General features: G+C 43.7%; 1 protein-coding gene across 3 annotated transcripts in view; it reads right to left on the bottom strand.

Moving 5' to 3' along the window:
* Positions 1 to 19,671, bottom strand: part of TRIM8 (tripartite motif containing 8) — a 66,158-nt gene that overhangs the window by 525 nt on the left and 45,962 nt on the right. For 2 of the 3 annotated variants that reach the window (XM_081006186.1, XM_081006185.1), the window contains exons 3-7: positions 10,799 to 10,894; positions 9,738 to 9,971; positions 7,114 to 7,145; positions 5,761 to 5,876; positions 1,474 to 2,046 (exon numbers count right to left, since the gene is read on the bottom strand). In XM_081006186.1, the coding sequence (XP_080862312.1) occupies positions 1,474 to 2,046; positions 5,761 to 5,876; positions 7,114 to 7,145; positions 9,738 to 9,971; positions 10,799 to 10,894 (1,051 nt within the window). Of the gene's footprint in view, positions 1 to 630; positions 2,047 to 5,760; positions 5,877 to 7,113; positions 7,146 to 9,737; positions 9,972 to 10,798; positions 10,895 to 19,671 lie in introns of those variants that run through there. The other variant, XM_081006187.1, reaches the window with a different exon arrangement.

Here is a 19,671-nt window from a genome sequence, read left to right as displayed (position 1 = left end):
ATACATGACACTGTATCCTACATATCGTACAACAGAGCTATACATTAATGGTTTAAAAACTGCATCTCTAGTATAGCCATGAACTTTTGCAAACAATGCTACCAAATGAATTAGAAAATGGTGTTTTAAATGAAAGAAGAGATGTTTGGGAAACCAAAGAGTGTGACATATTCTGCACTGCAATGCACTGGCCAAAATATCCTATAAGAAGAGCTACATCTTTCTTAATTTAACCGAGACTCACATTTTTAACCAAGGCCTAGCAGGTGAGGAGTATACGAACCCATCTGTCACATGCTGTGCATCTTATTTCTAAATACCCGTAAGTTACATATACCTTTTATTCTGCAGTACTATACCAATTCATGTTCAATTCAATGATAATATCCAAACTATATTCCTGATTTACTCCAGAAGGTGCAGGATATTGTGCAGCATATTTGACTAGCCTTCTTCAACAGTTACCTGGTACTTGCATTTCTGATTGAGATTATTCCAAAGGGAGCACATAAAGCAGAGTGCAAACTATTTTTAAATGCTGTCAGTTTTCTGTTTGAGTAACGTTTTCCTGTTCCCAGACGAGGCGTTGGTTGAAATAGTGCCCGCGGAGGCAAAGCAGAACAAAGCACGTGCACTAAGTGATCACATTTATTTGAATATTTTTTGTGTGTGTTCTAAAATTGGTTACAGAATAAATACCTGCACCTTATAACAGGAAGTCCACTTTTTTTTAATACAAAGTGCTTGTTAGAGGAAGTTGCATCAACGAAACACAGGAAGGAATGTGTGCATCTTGACACACACACTTCCCTCCTGGAAACTAAAACAGATTTTTTTATTTCTTTTTTTAAAAGTTTCTTTTCCCTTTTTTTGTGCATTTCATTTCCTGCCATTGTGTATTTACAAATCTCTGAAAGAAGAAGGAAAAAAAATGCCAATATGCACGATACGTGGTCTTTTAACACAAAAAAATCAGCCTTTTTAAAAAAAAATCTACAAATGTCATTTCTTAATGAATCAATGATAGAAATTTTCTCCTCTTAAAAAAATGGGAGGCGAAAAAGAATTTTAAAAAGCAAAACCAAAAGAGCCCAGAGACTTTGAAATAGAAAAGGATCATCTGTCCCTTTAAAAGTTTTCCAAACCGGAAAGTAGCAATGTCACATGATCCAGAAATAGATGCTTGATTGATATCCTTGTTAAATTTTTTTCCACAGCTTCCCCCACCCTCCCGCCCATCCTGATACAAAGGAAGATTAAAAAAAAAAATTAAATTAAAGACAGAGATGACAGCAATGCCCCTCTCAGATTCTGGCAAGTGGTAGGGAATAATGGAAATGGGTTTGATTTAAAAACGACAACGACAACAAAAGCTAATTAAAAAAAAACAACAAAAAAACTTTCAAAAATCAATAAAGATTCTATCCAAACCAGATGGTTAACTGGTGACATAGTGTTTGGTGGAAGGCTGACCATAAACTCTATAGAAATCCTGGCGTCCGTGTTGCTGAGATGCATCAATCCATTCTCTCACTGCCAATCCCGGAAGCGACTGAGGTACGGAGGGAGCAGGTGGGAGGGGGTGGGAATATTCCTGCGACGACACTGTCCATGGAAAGTGGCCTGACCGTGGGTACGGTTGATGCCCGCTGTGATTGGATACTGAGGAACAGTAACAGTTGTCCACCGAGCAGACAAGGATTTTGCGCCCACCATACTGAGACAGCACAGACTGCTGAGATGATGTGCTGTTGGGGTAGTGAGAAGGGTTGAACATCGAGCCAGAGTGAACTGGTTGGGGGCCACTGGGAAGTCCTACTATGTGCTGGGTGGAGCTACAAGGCACCATGGGTTGTGCAGACTGGCCTTCAGCAGCCGAAGCCCCCTGGCTCACATACTGGCTGGCCACAGGTCCCGAAGAGGGCTCCAAGAAGCTGGCTTCCGGAAAAGCTGTGGAGTGCTTGCGCTTCTCGGCTCCTGAATTACTGACGCTGCAAGGGTACATAGGGATGCTCTGCAGGAACGGCACCGAGGTGCTGAAGGGACCTGAAGGAAACAGAGAAGACAACGTGCTGTCACCTTGAGCAAGAAGGCAGCCCTCTTTTCCAAGTTCCGTGAGCCAACTAGAAGCAACACCCCGCTCCCCTCCTCTGGCAGAGATCCAATTGCCCAGTTTTCGATGCAGCGATATAGGCCTCGGCAGAGAATGTCAAAGTATAAGGTCTGACCTCACAACCACATACTAAAAAGCACAAGAACACAAGCTGGGGGAAAGAGTCGCCAATCATTTACAGATTTTCCTGGCATTTTGCTCACTGTTCTCTTAGTTCTTCCACTATGTAAACAAACCCGGCATGGAAGTAAGTTAAGGGGTTTTGTTTTAGGATAAACTCACCAAGTACTAAATGTCAGAGAATGATCCTTCGGAGGCATGTGGAACCAGAAAATCTGTGACCACATAATGTCCTCTATAATCTGGCAGAGAAGACCTGCATAGTGCCAAACACTACAGAAAAAGGCAACATCCTAGGCCCTTCCTGTTTTAGAACTCAGAACTGCCTGCCAGCCTACAGTTCTTACACTAAACAAATGAACAGAAAATACAAGTTTCACAAAATGGCATATCCACGGTCTAGTGCCAAAAATCTGAAGATGGTGCTAATATCCATTGCTTCTTGTATTTGCATAATTGAGTTGGAGGTGTTTTTGATGCAGAACCTGGCTTTGGGGGACCTATCCCAGGAGCTCAAAGGTGAAGCTTTATAGCCACAACCCTTTAACCATGTCCCTAATTTCCCACCCCCTGGCCTATTCCAGCCACAGGAGGTACAAGGTGAACGTCTGGTTGCATTAAGTGTCCTCTGCCAGCCAAGAATTACCTCACACCCTGCTTGCTAGGCAAGTCCAGACTTGGGATGCTCTGTATTATTAGTGGAGTAATTTAGCAGAGTCCAGGGGCTAAGAAACCAAGGGATAAGGGGGTGGAGAGAACTGCAACACCTGGAGAAGACAAAGCTGAGCTGGATTCTCACTGCAGTTTCTTTGGCAGGTGAAGCTTAAAGTGCAATTCAATTTTTCAAGTCCACATATGGCTGAAAATCCAGACCAGGATTTTAAGGTATTCTGGTGGTGATGTCAGGCAAGCAAACACCAAGATACCTCTAGCCAACTAGAGTTCTATGAGCCCTGCCATTTGTTTTCCCAGGCTCATATTCAAACCTTCTGAGATGTTGCTTGCTCCCTCTGCCTGGAAGATCATTCCCTTTTTGACCCATCAAGCGATCTCTCCTCAACCTTGTGTCCTCAATATATTTTTTATTACAGCTGCTATGCTGTCTAGGGCTAATGGCACTGCACTCCCAAACATCTGGAGTGTTTTGGGTTGGGGAAAGCTTCGTTAAACCATTGTGACTTCTTGTTCCACAACAGTCATTCTTTTTTCTCTTTTTTTGAACCTCCTACAATAATTAGCAATCTTTCCACCCTATTCTTGGTTGTTCTGCTATCCAGCCTTGTGCTTGCCCCGCACTTTTTCACCCTTTGGCAAAACTAGTTGCAGATCAATGCTCATATTTAGTAGCTTCTCAAAGGCTTCTTGATCATCAGCTTGGAATATAAGACATTTTCAGCATAGCCTATTCTCTTTGCAGACTCAGAGAATCAGGGAGCTGACTCCAATTCCCTGATATCCCTAGATTTAAACCACCTTTGACAGATTTCCATTCAGCTTATTCTTCAAAATTCCCAGGGAAGGAAGCTCTATCTCTGCTGAAGGGAAATAGATTTACTGCCAAACTGCTTTTAGAATTCAGGAGGGTTCTCTCCCCCCCCCTTTCAATATTTATCCTAGATTTGGAAGGCTGCAGTTTGAAACCCCTGCTTCTTATCCTAGCCTCACACTGCAATCCTATACATGCCTACTCAGAAGTAAGTCCCTTTGAACTCAGTGGGACTTACCTCCATGGAACTGTGTATAGCCAGAGGGCTGCTGCTGCATTCCTCCTTGGGCATTCTTTCAGTGGGGAGGGGCACGGCATGCCAGGGGTAGGCAGAACCAAAGGCAAAAGTGGGCAGAGCAATGGGTGTGACTGTCTATATTACAGCCACACAAAAGCCAGAGCTTTCTCTACAAATAAAACAATTTATATGCCCAGCCACACCTCTCTCCCTCCGGGAGAGTATACAGTCTACCTAAGCAGAAACACTAAAAGAAAATGTGGAGGCAGTGAGGGCTATGGGTGGGGGCAGAATTCCAAGTGCCATTAAAAAGGTCTGGAGGGCCACATCTAGCCCCCAGAGCTTGAGGTTTCCCACCCCTCAGCATTACGATCCTGGCATACAGCCCATTCACCTTCTTCTTCACAACAGCCACTATTTTGGGTGTCAAATCTAATACCATAGCCAAAGCCTTCTTTGTGTCAAGCTCAGCTGCGTTATCTTTTCTTTGCATGCTTAACCCACAGTCTCTCTCTCTCTCTCTCTCTCTCTCTCTCTCTCTCTCACACACACACACACACACTGAATCCCTTTCAAAAATGGAAAAGCACTCCAGCTGAAGCCAAACTACAGCCAACTTATAGAGCAATGTTTTCCCCTCCCATGTGTTGCCTGTGATGTTTTTGTTACTGCAACCCAAAAGTGAAAGTGTTTTTAAGAGGGGGCTGACAGGAGTACTATCTTTGCTGAGTCATAGTCATGCTGAAAACAGCATGTACATTTAAGGTTTCTTACAGAGAGTAATAAGAGCTTACCTGACAGGCACTGGGATTGTATTTGGACACACAGAAAGAAATACAGAGGAAATAGAGAGACCAAAAGAGGAAGGCTATGGCTGAGAACTTATGCCATGTTAAGTGAGCCCCTGAAAATGCCGCAAGTAAATATGCTTAAGAATCAGACTAAAAGGTTGCAGACCCTATACAATTTGTTAATTGGAAGTAAGTCCTTCCCAAAGATTTAGTGGACAGTACTTCCAAGTAGAGTGGGGCTGCAAGGGGCAATGAGAAGTCAGAGGCAACACTGTCCATTGGGGAAGGAAGAAGACGTCTAGCCTGAAATATCAGAGTTAAAGGTTGCAAACCTGGACATCGTGTGCTTCTCTAAGTCATGAAAACACATCATCCAAGTATTTCCAAGTGTAACATCCAACTCTTCCTGATTTGAAAGACAGGTACCAAAAACAAGACAAAGACAAAGAAAAACCTTCCTTCCTAATCAGAGATCATAAATTGCCCCAAGATTACTCTGGGATCAACCGCACTGCAGGAATAAGAAGAACTACCCTTAACAAACTGCCCATACCCTTTTAGGATCACTCTCCTCTGCTTTGAAAGCCATGCGCCTAGGGGCTGGGGAGGCTCAAGACAGTCTGATGTATTCCAGAACTGCTACTTCCTACTTCACTTTTATATATATAGAAGAAATTACATGTGACTGCAGAATTTTCTGGGTTTTTTAATCATTTGCCCTAATCTCAGGGTAGCTAGCTGGTGACAAGTAATGGTCAAATCCAAGAGACTGATCTCAAACAATAACATACAGCAAAAATAAACTTGGCCCCTGAGAAAACCATGGCATGGAACATCCACTCCCTACCTTTCCCACCCTCACCCTTTCAATGATATTTGGATTTCTAGTTCAAAGCACCACTCTGATCAGCAACACCAAGGCTGTGTATCGTATACAAAGACAGATTAGAGCATTCCCTCCTGGGTTCAGGTGTGCCTAGGAGATGGAAGGGTCAAGAGAGACATCACTCACCTTCCAGAAGCTTCCGCAACTGTTTTTCCTTCTTGGCAATCTCATTCAGGAAGAGCTTGGAATTGAGGTGGCCAATCTTGGGAGGGGGCAGGCTGCCTCCTGTGCAGTTCTGGGTCCTTTAAAAAAGGGGGGGGCATTATACGACATTACAGACTGAAGTACTGTACTGACTTTCCTCCTTCTACTATCTGCTGGAAAGCAGATTGTAATTCCCTTCTGAGTTGGGCCAGCTGGTTCTTTCCTTGACTTTGTGTCGCGCCACATTACTCGCTTTGATTCCATTCACCACTACCATATTCTCTTTCAACATTTTCCTGTCATTAATACTGATCAAAATTACCTAGTTTCACTAACACAGTTTAATTTTATTTTTATTTTGCATTGATGGTGGAGCTACAGAGCAGAACCCAATGCTGTAAGAGCGCCCCCCCTGCGCGCCACTACTGCACACACACACATTGCCTACAGCTAAGTAACACAGGCAGGACCCACAGATAAGACAGAGGCATGACTTGAGTGCAGTTCAAGAAGATACACTCTTTTAGAGGTGGGATTTGGTCAACAAGATTCTTACAAAGTGTGAGCAACCTGTCTTGCAGGTTAGAATTGCCCCTGAAAACGCTGTGCTGATTTTTAAGTGGATTTTGCACAGCTCATCAATCAGTTCTCATCTCATCTCCCTCCAATTCATGAAAAAATACCTTTAGTACCAAGTATTTTCTACCTGTGGAAGTGGATAGGCATTATAATCCATTTTTCTCTCAGCTTTCTTTCAGGAAAGCTGGACAGATCATGCATCCTAATTCTTTCACAGTAAATAAGGCTTCTTCTCTTCTTCGCACTGTGCTGAGCTCAAGATATAAACACTAGAATTCAGCAGTAGCACCTCATCCCTACTTCTAGCAAGACTGTAACTCCCCGATAAAGCAGCAGTTCCCAAACTCCTCCCCCACTTGATGACTTTTCTGTCTGTTGCAGCAATTGTAATGCTAGACGCTGTATGATTTTTAAGGATGGTTAAGTCCAGTCAAAGGCAACTATAGGGTGTGGTGCTCATCTCACTTCAGGCCGAGGGAGCTGGCATTTGTCCACAGACCACCTACGTACCACAGCCTTTACCTGCTGTTTTTTTAGACATGCCAGGGACCACATGAATGAAGTAGACCACAGTCTGATGGAACTCTATCGCAAGGTTTCCCCAATGCCGTGGGAGGAACAGTAGCTTAAGATGTCTACAAAACACTCCTTTTGCTACCTATTGCTCTCCCCAAAGAAGATCCTCTAGATTAGCTGTATCATAGACATGCACCCTCCTTCACCCAAACCCAGACTGCCAGGAAATTGATTTCTTACCTATCCATCAAGATTTTCACCGACTTGGTATTCTAGGAGGCAATAGAGAAAATGGAATCAGAAGCTGTAAGTCATGCAGACCTCTTGTGGCACAGCAGCACCGCCTTTTCCCATTTCTGTATATTTCTCTTTTGTCTCCCTCGCACCCTCATTGATTTCATATGAAGGACATTCCTCTTACTCAACCACCCATCCTCACAAACAGCCACACACTGCACTTCCCAGATACAGCAGCACTATCTGAGAGAGGCCACAACTCAGAGCAAAGCACATAGGTAGAGATCCCAGATTCAGTCCCTGCATCTGCAGCAGAAGGATCTTAGGTAACAAGGCTAAGGCTGACAAAGCCAAGGCCCTGAAGTCCAATGCCAGTCAGGGCTGCAGTACTGAGCCATGTAGGTCACTAGCCTCGGAATTATGCAGCTCCTTATAATGAACTAAAGGTAGATAAAGCTGAGCTGTTTTACAGGGCTGTTGTAAAAACGTTGTAATGATAATATATGTAATCCACTTTGAAGTACTACGTAATGCTAAGCTGCTGTTACTATACCAAAAGTCTATTATTTGAGACTCAAACAACACCTTTGCATCCCTCTGTTGAATGGAAGCATCTGCCACCAGATTTCAAGATCAGTCCTTAGCAGTGCACAACACCTTAACAAAAGCAAAATAAATGCTGCCACTTTGAAGAATTCTTCTGAGTAATTTATGGCTTGGCTCCATTCCTCCAGGATAACAAAGGTGGAACTAGAAGGGCCGTTTTCATTCGTCTTGTGAGTATGCTCTCTAAAGCAACCAGGTGTGCCAGGCAGAAACTGCCTTGTAAATCTTTAATTCAGATGATGATGATGATTATGGGAACTTCAGCTCCCCACAGAAACAACATAGTTAAATCAGCATCTTGATTTTAGACTTTAACTTGTCACTTTAGCTACAGTCCAGAACAAACCACTAACTCTGAGGCACAAGATTACAGAGGTTATTGCTTTCATTTCCCTCCACCACTCTAGCCTCATGTCATCTCCCTACTGTCAGAACAATGCCAACAAAAAACTCTATCCTCCAACTCAAAGGCCATTTTATATAGCTATATTGCACCCTAGCAAAAAAAAAAAAATTAAAAAAATCCATTTGCTACAGGCTACCACTCCAGGTTCTGGATATTTATTGAAGCACAATTAGGCCAACATTGGTGGATCAGCTCAGCTAAAGGGATATACTCCAGTAGGGTGTAAATACCCTGCCAATCAGCTGCTGAGATTTACTTGGAAAGCCTCTTTTTGACAGACAGCACTGTTCATGGGGTCAAGGGCATATCGTCTTTCTAAAATGAGGAGTGGGCCATCTGGTCTATGTGATGGGGAGATTAACCCGAGAGGGGGTTGCTCAGCAATATCTTACACCAGAGCACAAGTTGAGATGCCCCTTGTATTCATTAGCCTGCTGCATGACATGACAAGATTCAGTTTAGGAATCCAGAAAGGGAAACCTGTTGGGGACATGTCGGCGCCCCACCAGGTGCGACGTAAATCTCCTAGTATGACATGTTATACAAAGCAGTACCTAAAATTGCAAATCTCATCTTCCTGAACCTAAGAAATGTCGAGCTTTTCCCTGGTGGAACTTTACTCCAAAGTAGTAACCACCCATATATATATCATCCCCCTCCCCCAGCCTTAAATGCTTGGTGTTTCTTATGGCAGCTAGCACACCTTCCTAGATTAATCCTTAACTTTGGGCTGCCAGATGCTCCTTATTCTAAAGAACATTCCTGTGAGGTAGATTAGGCTTAGGGCTCCAGGCACTGCCTGGCCAGGCTGCCTTAGCTTCAGCCTGAATGCTGCATAACGTGCATTAAGGCTATGCCCTGAGAGCTCCGCCAGCTCCACATTTCTGATAATGTGCTACTTGCCACCACTTCCTCCAAAGAGCTCAAGGTAGCCTACACTGAGTTTTCCTGTCTTCTCTTCAGAACAACTCTGTGAAGTGGGTTAGACTCAGAGATGGTGAACGGCTCAAGGCCAAGGGGGGGGATTTGAACCTGAGTCTCCCTGCTATTTGTCCAATACCCCTCTGCTCTTAATAACACATAAAGAAAGGTGTACCCAATCCTTTTCCAATCAGTTCTTCCACAATTTCAGTATGACAATTTAAAATGTCACAAGGCACACACATTTTGCATGATGTTCTTGAGTATCTACACACAAGTGGAAAACAAGAAGTAACCCGGACAAATAAACATTACTCCGCATCTCTGAGATCTTTCAGAAGATGAAACTACCCTGGGTTGAGCTCTTCCCTCTGAAGCTTGGTCATCCTTACGGGCTCAATTTAGCCGCACAAGAGACAACATTCATGATGCTCTTTAGGCAGGTAAGTAGCCCAGTGTAGGGAATGAGTGGGACTCCCAAGTTGTGCCAAACAGTTAATTAATTCATGGGAGGTAGGAGGGAAAAGCAGAAGCTTCCATTTCTGTGGATGAAAGTGAAGCTGTGTCAAGCTGAGGCAGCTTAAAGCGGCCATTTTGGGGTCGGGGTTGTCACATAAGCTCCAAGTCCTTCCCTTATTCCTGCTGCCAAGTGCTCCACCAGACCCTCCCCTTCCCCAAACACCCCCCACTTCACCTTCATGAAGTTGATGTCCTCGGTCTTGTCATACATGACCTGAACGGAGCTGAGCAGCTTCTTGGCCTCCTGCATCCGCTCGCTGAGGTGAAGCACCTGGGCAGCATTCTCGTTGCAGAATTTTGCCTGGGCCTTGTCTAGGATCTCCATCGTCTTGCGCAGATCCTCCTCAAGGATCTGGTGCATCTTCTCATACTGCAGGCGCACCTCGTCCTTCAGCTGATTCACCTTCTCCTGGTGGTATAGAAGGGGGAAGAAAAATGCCTCTTGTTAGCCTCCCTTCATACCTACTTGCTTTATCTTTTGTGACTGAGGCTGGGTGGGGAGGATGCACTCTGAAACTAAATGACTGGTGTTCCTTTATGCAGTAGCTATGCCTAGGGCACCTACCCAGGCTCTCAATTTTTTCTGAAGAACAAAAAAGCATAGGTTACTGACTTTGCTTTGATCAGACTAGGAGGGAGCCACAAGAATACAGAGTTGTTCAGTATAGGAACAGGATAGAGTGGCTATCCAGTTTGGGGGAAACTAAACTAGTAGCCATTGCACAGGGAACACCAGGCAACCAGGAAGAGAATGGGGTATATAATAACTTGAAGGAGGCTGTGAGTGAGGACTCTTGGTCTTTGTTCCTCATCACAGAAGAAGAAAGTAGGGTTACTTAAGTAAGGCACCAGGAGGGATAGGATGATGGGAACCAAACCTTGAGAGGTCCGTCCCTGCTGAACAAAGCAAGTTCTTGGATTTACAGCTGTATGGAGAGATGCTTGCAGAGTCGGTCATTTTTGCTCTCTCTGCCAAAGACTTCACACCCTTGTGTCCTTTAAACTTTGGCTACTGGGTTTGCTTAGGAGCTACAGCAGACAGGCCCTTTATAAGGTCATTCTGGCAGAATAAGGTCTTAAAACCTAGGGTTCCATGATTGCTATGCTGGCTGAAACTTTCTCCCTTCCCAGTTCTTCTATCAAGGTATTTCCTTGACTGGTGGGTAACTGCAGCCCAGCATCCTTCTTGCGTCTAACACTAGGGAGGGGAGGGAAGAAGAGAGAAATCCAAGTTACTTCAACCAGCCGCTTGTCAGACTCCAACTTGTAGAGCTGCTCCTCAATGTCTTGTTCGCGTTCCTCCAGGCGGTCCTGCTGCTTCACTAGCATCTTCTGCAAGAAAAGGGACAAACAGAGGAAAGACAATCAAGAGTCAGAAAAAGTGTGTTCCAGAACTGGCTTACAAGTTACCTGGAAGCAGGATAATTTTAAAATGACTTATGCATTACCGCTTTTGATGTAATGTATCAAATGGAGTTTGCATCTCACACCTACAGTGAGAGCCATAAGTCAAAATGTCTTCTATAACTCTTAGCTCTCACTCTTCACAGAAACCCATTGACTAGCACTACTGCTTTGTTCCTCTCCTTGCGCAAGTGGGAGCAACAAACAATGTTGCCCAGGTTTAGTGTTAATGTCCATGCCAGGAAACCCTCAAACAAACTATGAAAGGGGAGCAAAGAGCAAAAGCTTGGCTTCACATCATGACTTGCTTGTAGCAAAATAAACCACTTTGAACAGAGTGTGAAGTCTGGCTTTGTTGTTTGTTTCTCCTGCTGGGTGAAACAGTGAAAAGAAAGTCATTCGCTGTCATGGATTGGCTGGAGGCAGAGTAGTGGGAGGCACCAGCTGGGAAACCCCCAAGGGAACCCCCAGGGGAAGAAGGCTCAGAGCCAGGAGACTGATGGTGGGATGACCATGAGTGGTCAGAGGGGGGGAAAGGGAGCAGAAGGAAGGAAGGAGGTGTCCAAAGGCAACAGGGTTTAGTGAGCAGGAAGAGCCTGAGGCAGAGAGCAGTCCTGATTCAGAGGCTGGAGAGGAGGAGGGCCAGGAGACAGAGATGAGGCCAGCTGCTGAAGAATCCAGGGAGTCTCCCCTTCCTGCTGCAGCTAGCCCCCCCCCCCAGTCTCTCACAGCACACACAGAAATGAAAAGAGAAGAGGATTGTTGCGTGCAGACACTGTCCCCAATTGCTTGGAAAAAACCCTGGAGAGGTGGGGACTTAGGCAGCTGTGGGAAGGTGCGAACCTTCAGTCCTTGCAACTGCCTCATTGGGTGTCAAGACCTACTGGGAAGAGTTGCTGGGATCACTAAGCCTGTGCTGTTTTGGTTTCTTCGTTAAAGAGTTAACATCGCCAACACTGTGTTCTTTTATCACTGACCTACATCTGACTCTGGCTCCTGACACCTGCATGTCTATGCTAAAGCATAAACTATGGTGCATCGCGATGCCCACACACAGCCACTGTGACATTACAAGAACAAGGAAAGCAGTCTCCCTCCCAAGCTCCAAAAAAAGAATAAAGTTTCTAGAAGACACATGAACTGCCTTTTCAGGACCATCCTGTGTTATAAATATGCAGTGTCCATCGTTTCCTAGCTAGTTCACCACATGAGCTTTCAAAAACATACCCAGAGAGCTAAAATGTCATGAGGAGAACTCCAAGACTTCTTGATCCTGAAGTTCCCATCCCCTCAAGCCCCTCAAAAACTTATTTTCTTGTTAGCAACAATTTTCTTGTTAGCCACAAAAATAACCTAGGGAAAACAATAATGTAGCCAGTTTGGAGAAGATGGAGGGCCTGCATTCCTCACTTGGAAGATCTCCCTTTTGGTATTGGATACCATGCTGGATCAGACTGAAGGCATCTTCTAACCATTAGCCCGTTCCCTTAAAAAGGCATCTCTGATCCCTTGAAGCCAGGGTAACTGGCTCAAGACCACAGGCAGAGCAACCCTTCTGGTGGCAGTTGTGGGAGATCAACAACAGAGGTACCTTCCATCTCCTAAGCCCCTGCTTCTGTCCTTTTTTTGTTCCCTTCAATTGCCTCTTAAGCAAGGGAATTAACTAGGTATGTTCCCATGCCAGTGGTTTCTGGTTCTGTTTGGTGCTATGAGGGAGACAAGGATCCTGTTGAGCAGACATCCACACAAGCTACCCTTTCAGCCCTGCCTCCATCACAGCTACAATCTCAGAAATTTCTGAAGTCATCCAGAAAGGACCTCTAGCAATGCAGTTCCCCCTTTGCCTGTGGAGGGAGATTCACAATATCCTATAGCTCCTGGGACACCTCTGCGATTATCGATTGCATCCTTAACAAGGTCTGATCAATCCCTGAATAAATGTGTTTTTAACTCCATCCCCAAAGCCATGAACAAGCTTAGTTTATCATATTCAGAGAGTAACAGCAAAAGTTTCTACCAACCAACCTCACCTTTCCAAAGCATGCTTGTAGACTGGCAATTCTATTCCATGCTGGAAATGTGTTAATTGTTGTGTGATAATGTCATGGTTTTGTCAATCAAAAATTGAAAAGTATGAATCTCAGTGTGAGAAAACCTGAGAGGTATCTCACTCATGCTTTTCTTAACATATTTAGAAATATTTTAATTATTTAATTTCTATCTGACCCCTCCCCCCCAGGAGTCAAGGGCAGCAAACAGCAACAAATTAGCAAAATAACGGGCCTTAATCAACTAAATAGTTGCAGTGGCAGAAGCCCTTACAAGAATTCCCACTAATCCAATGGGAATATCCTTCTCTACTCCCACTGCATGTGCCCCCCACAGTCCTCTGAGTCTGCTCTGGAAGGTTGGAAGAACCCCTAAAACAGATTGTAGAGCGCATTGGTGGAGGAGATGGAAATAAATTATTGTGGTATAAGGAAAATCCTTGCGCTGAGGAAACCATAACCTTAGCACTACGTTGAACAGAAGCCAATACACTTAAAAACAAAACAAACACATATCTAAAACATTTTTTTAAAAAACAGTCTCATGCTCTCACAGTTAATTATTTCAAGGTTATTATTAACACAATGGGCAACACTGTAACATATACAAGAGTTCGGCTTTCATTTTGCTTGACTCTGTCTTGTTTGAGGCTTATGTAACTTTTCCCTCAGTTTTACTTCATATTTAATTTTTGAGATTTTTTATTATTGTCATGATTCTTGTATCAATAAACCATATAGCTGCTTGCCATTTTTAAAGTACTTTTAAAAAAATGTACTACTGACACACCTAAGAAGATAGACATTGTAAATAACAGAAGAGTTTGACTCTGGTTATCAACAGCATGATTTAGGAAATGCCAAGTAATACATTTTAGATTGAGCTGGCAAAAAGGAAGGAAGGAAGGAAGGAAGGAAGGAAGGAAGGAAGGAGCACACTATGAAGGAACATGGAAGATTAAGTGGTGGAAGGAATATATACTACTGATAGTACAGCAACCAAAGAGACCAATAATATTGGAATGCTTATATCCCCCAGTGCAGACCTCTACAACTTGTGACCCATTTAGCCTACCAGGTACTCAACATCTCTTCTACAGACACAAACATGAATCAGTATACATGTTTGGTAGGTCACAAGTTGTGCAAGCCTGCTCTAGTGTAATATCAACTGAAGGTATCAACTTCCATATTGTGCCCAATTTTTAGTTAACTGCCTTCACCAGGCTGGCTTTTCCGGGCCCCTCATCCAGCCCAGATATCATATCTGGAGAAATGACCAGGGTGGGAGGAATAAAATGGCACTTTTGACAATGGCATAATGAATGTACGGGGAAGAAATTAATCCAGACATTGCCATTTTTAGTCCTTTCTGAAGAGTGGGGGAAGGACATTATTTATAATGGATCTTCACTGGTTTGGAAGACGTAAGAGAGATGAAAGGGCTTCAGGCAAACACCTTTTCGGATGAGAAAGCTTCCTGGTTGACTTCATGCAGCAGGGGAAGTTGATCTCATTTCTGGCAAATGAGCTTTTTGTGATAATAAATGATCCAGATAAACCAGTCCTGCAGAGTCTTTATCTTCTGCATCAACAAATGTGTTTGGTGTATAATCTTAACAATCAAATGCACACCTTTGTCCCAGATAACGTTGTCCAGCTATGGTACCGATCAGCAATTATTTCACATGATGATTAAGCTCTATCCAATTGCTGTGGCTATTGCTGATCAACTATCATGTGGATAATTGCAGTTTACATGTTTGTTTAATTTGCACCTGCCCTTCTTCCAAAAAGCCAAGGACATTTTATCCTTGCAACTGCCCTCTGGGGCAGGCCAGACTTAAAAGACAGCAACGTGCCCAAGGCTACTCAAGGAGATTCTTGTCAGAGCAGGGATCTGAATCTAGGTCTCCCTGGTTCAAGCCAAACATTCTATCCATTACATCACAGCGGCTCCCATAATCATAGTATGATGACTCACTAGGTTAACTAGGCAACAATGAAAGATCAAGGCACATCACAGGGAATAAATAAGATTTGTGGCACAGATCCCACGTGGCTTAAATAAGCAAGCCACGCCGTACAACTCAGCCTGCCTTGTGAAAAATCTCTTCCCAATTCCAAAGACAAAGAGAAAGCAGGGCAAGATTAAAGAGATCTGACACTTTATCCTATGTGCCACATTGGCTGTCATACAAGGAGATAATGTTGATTAACATGGCTGTATGGATCAGCTCCTATCCATTGATGAGAAAAAAACAACCACACCTAACAGCTGTTCTACAGGCAGCATGTATAGTAAAAGCAAGGCTGGATTTGTTCCATGTGTTGTGATCTCTGAACACACAGAACTTGGAATCCTGGAAACATGTGGGCATTTGAATATATATAAGGCAGGTAGGAGACTCTGTCTCCCATAAAACAGAGGGAAAGGACAATCTATTTATTAAACTTGCAGCCCACTCCACCTCCACATAAGTCGCAGCATCTTACACCTACTTCCCAAGAGAGCTCTTATCCAGGCAGAGCCAGGCCTTCCATGAGCTTTCAGTGGTGGAGCTGTATCATGTGCTTTCAGACGACTCTGAACCAATCAAGAATCATTTCCCCCCCAAAATAAACAAACATCTATATATTTTGTTTCGTTCCCTCCCCTTCTGTCCATCTACCCACCCTTTTAGCTATCACATGGTACTGGCCAAATTCAGAGTGTGAACCTAAAGGCAGAGCATCATCCTCTTAAGATTTTCATTGAACAGCACACAGAAGAATTTGGGGTGCTTTATAAAACATGATGGTAGGTGATAAGATCTGCTTGATTTCTTCAGAGCACAGGATTCTTATTTTATTTTTAATAGCCATCATCTGACTGAAGAAGTTAACTCCTTAATTGTATGAGTTTTAAATCAATCCACTTTGCATAAATTCCATAAGTGAAAACAACAACAGTTGCAAAAGAAGAACACGTTTCTTGCTTTTTAGGCAACACTTAATATGTGCACAGGGAGAAAGATGGGGAAATGCCTCTCCTAAGATGGCACCCATCACATATGACTTTTTTGGGTACTAATCTTTAAATTAATTAGGTGGTTTTTTTTAATCTACCTGCCTAATCAGTTGGGGAAGCTCTTTTTAAAAAAGTTCATCTAATGGTTAATCTAATGATTAACCAACAGAGCACCTTCCATATCAATGGTTGAGGAGGCAGTTAGGACACTGCATAGTTTACTCTTTGTTGGAGAAGCACACCTTGCTGCTCCCCAATGGGAATAGGATTACTCCAATTGTTGCAGCCCAATTTTCAGCGTGCTGTTTAGATTATTTAGGGTAGGAATTTGGATTTATTTTCATGCAGAACACATTTTCCCTAATTAGATAACTTCTCCCAGGTCTGATAAATATTTACTATATTTCTACGGTTGGGGAACGAATGAAGGACAGACAGAAACACTGCCCACCCAAACTAGTTCAGAGGCCATAGCGGAGTATTTATACAGACCCAAGCATACATAGACCTAGAGGAAGGCAAAGCATTTTAGAACCAACCCTCCCAAATGCTCCCTCTCTCTTCTCTGTGGTAGCAAGCCTTACTCTATGCAAATGACAGTAGAACTGATGCTGATTTGTTGGCATGCAAAGATCTTTCTGTCCAGGCTTTTGGGGAAGAGCATTTGAATTTGTGTGTTGTTGTGTGTGCATTAAAAACCATTATCAGATGGGGAAAACCTACTCTGCCCTCAAATACTGAGTTCCTGTAAAAGAGAGAAGGACGGAAAGCTGGACCTAACTGACCAATCCCAAAATGGCTACTCAGTTTGAATCATCTGCTCAACAGCTTGGCTTGGAGAAGCTGGTCTCCAGCCAAAAGCTGCTAGTACAGGATCGGTACTGGGCACCTCCAGACGTTGCACCAAGGGCACGCTCACAGAGAGAGAGAGAAAATCCACAGACGTTTGCCCTTAATTCTCTCAGTGCACCTAATCCCCCTCAGGAGAAAAAAAATCTGCCTAGTTTCAAACCTTTAATGAAAACAGGGGAAGGACAGAGCAGGAGGAAATGTTAACTGGTTAGGAGCAGGCAAGGGAGTTTGTGGGAGGGGGAAAATGACAGCAAAGACCAATTTTGAGGGGATTATTATTAACTACCACTTGGGGTTTATAATCAAGTAATTAATTCTGGGTCTAGGCAGGGGGAGGTGGGAGGGGGATTAATTGCACTGCAGAGGAAGGCCACCATCTTCTCTTTCGGCAGTGAGAAAGAATTTGGTGTTTGCCCTCCCGTTTCCTCTGCTTTTACCTCAAGGTCTAGGCACCTCAGGCCTCCTGGGAGCAGGAAATGGCTGAGAGGTTGCAGAAAGCTCTATGGGAGTTGGGTGGGCTCTTGATTGTTTCATTGCCCGACAATAGGCTCACTCACAGACTCTATTTCTTAAGGAAGGAGGAGATCTGCCTACTCCAGTGCTTTTTAGGTTGCTGCTTCCCCCACCCTATTTTCTTCTGGAATGTTTTATCTAAAGTGCTGCTGCATTTGTGCACCGAGGGATTCTCAGGCAATATCATTGGCTAGTTAGAAATGAGAGATGCATTCTGCCTGAGCAAAGTTGCTCCGTGCAACCACAGCTGTTTTCAAGAGCTCAGCTACTCGGCTAGTTAATTAAGATAAGCTCTGCAAAAGCTGAGCTATGAATCAGTTAAGACTCGTAACCACCCCCAAACGGAGCAAAAATGTTACATAAATGAAGAAACAAAGGGATTAGATGGACGCTGCCTGGCTATAAAATATGGTGGCGACTTGAAACAGGCGCATACCTTCACTTTTAACATTTTTGAGCACATCTGAATTTTTAACATCTTTCTGGAAATATGAGCTGAGAAAGGCCAAAGCTAAAAAAAAATCCCTGGCCACGCTTCATTCGCTTTCCTGTCAAGCACAGGGTCGAGAGGTGATACTTTCGCATCCACCTCAACTGTTCCTTATTAGAGGGACATCCCATGTTCAGCTCTGGTTCTCTCTCAGTTTTAAGAGACTGATGCTTTGTGTAAGTACTCACAGCATTTGTGACACTCAGGAGAGAAGCAGCTTTAAAATAGAAAACGAGAGAAGCTTTAAAATAGAAAAGGCAAATGTGAGAGGTACAAATCTGCAGCACTCGGGGAGTCTATTCCAGGCATCACTCTTCAGGCATCCCTGCCCCTAATGTTGGAGGCCACAGATAGAAGAGGGAGAATGTTTTGCAATGCAGTATCTCATTTACCAGGGAACAAAAGGCCCTCTGCATTTTGGAGGTCCCTTATTCCAGTGATAATATTGCATCCACATGTGATGCCAAGGGAGGAGGTTTTGCTGCAAGGACAATAGTTGTGCGACTGTTTTGCCCAATCCCTTCCACAGCCTTCCTAGAAATGCACACTTGCATATGAGAAAAAAGCTGCAAGTGGTCTGAGACCCGATTTTCTTTTCATGAATGAAATGAAGTTTGCCTCCCCCCCCCCCCCACTTTCACTTCAGCCCCTTGTATATCCTGAAAATCTGCTTCTGGGGTGAGAGACCCTTGGGAATAGGGTGGGGAACTGCAGATGAAGAGGAGGGGAGAGATGGAGAAATGACTCAGGAACCAGGCCAGGATCCAGCCTGTACCAAATACTTTAAATAATAAAAAAAGGCTCACCTAATATATGAAATGGGAAAGGGGAGAAAAGCCTTGCTGTGCTTTTCTATTTTAATCAGTATTACTGGGAAAGCATTGCAGAGGAGAAATTACACAGCCTGAAATCAGATAGCTTCCATTAAAGAAAATAATTAAACATGATAAAAAAGTAAGTTAACAGAATAGGGTAAGCAGGGCATGGGAAGGAGAAGCTGCATTGCTGAGCACTAATTTCACAAGAAACATTGTATTACCAATGACATTCCCACGCATTCCCACATGGCAAGCATAACAACAAGGGAGGTGCCATTTGAGGGGGGCATCACATTTCCCTCAGGTACATTATTAGGTGGTATTCAACTAAGCTTCACTTAGCGAGCACCCACTGAGATGAATGGACCCCACACATTAATTTCAGCAGGTCTACTCTCAGTAAAACTTTGTTGAATACCACCCAAAGTGTTTTGACAGCTCGGGGAAAATACTGTTGTTGCAAATGAAGCACAACCTCCAAGGAAGATACATGAACTGTGGGAGATAAAAATACACTTAGGCCACCCCTGCACCATGCATTTAAATCACTATTTTAACATTTTAACAGCCATGGCTTCTCATAAGGAATCCTGGGAACTGTCGTTTGTTAAGGGTGCTGTGAATCGTTCGGAAACCCCTATTCCCCTCACAGAGCTACAATTCCCACTTCCCCGTGAAGAAGAATTGTGAGGGAAATAGGGTCTCCGAACGACACCCTGAACAAACTATGAAGCCATGACTGTTAAGGTAGTATAATAGTGCCTTAAATATATGGTGCAGATGTGGCTTCACTGTGCTGAAAGGCTTTGAAAGTACTTCTGCATGAGTCGTTTTTAAAAGATCTGTTAATGTGAATGTGCATTTGAACATACAAATTATTATGGGGTGGAGGAACTACATGAACAGTGTTATGTCAGAAACTCCTCTCACACCTTCAAGTCCCTTTTTACTCTTTTACCTCAGGTAAAAATAGA

Source organism: Podarcis pityusensis (assembly GCF_964106645.2).
Source record: "Podarcis pityusensis genome assembly, chromosome: 5".
Lineage (NCBI taxonomy): Eukaryota > Metazoa > Chordata > Lepidosauria > Squamata > Lacertidae > Podarcis > Podarcis pityusensis.
Note: the sequence above shows the minus strand (reverse complement) of the source record. Positions and strands in the feature narration are given on the sequence as shown.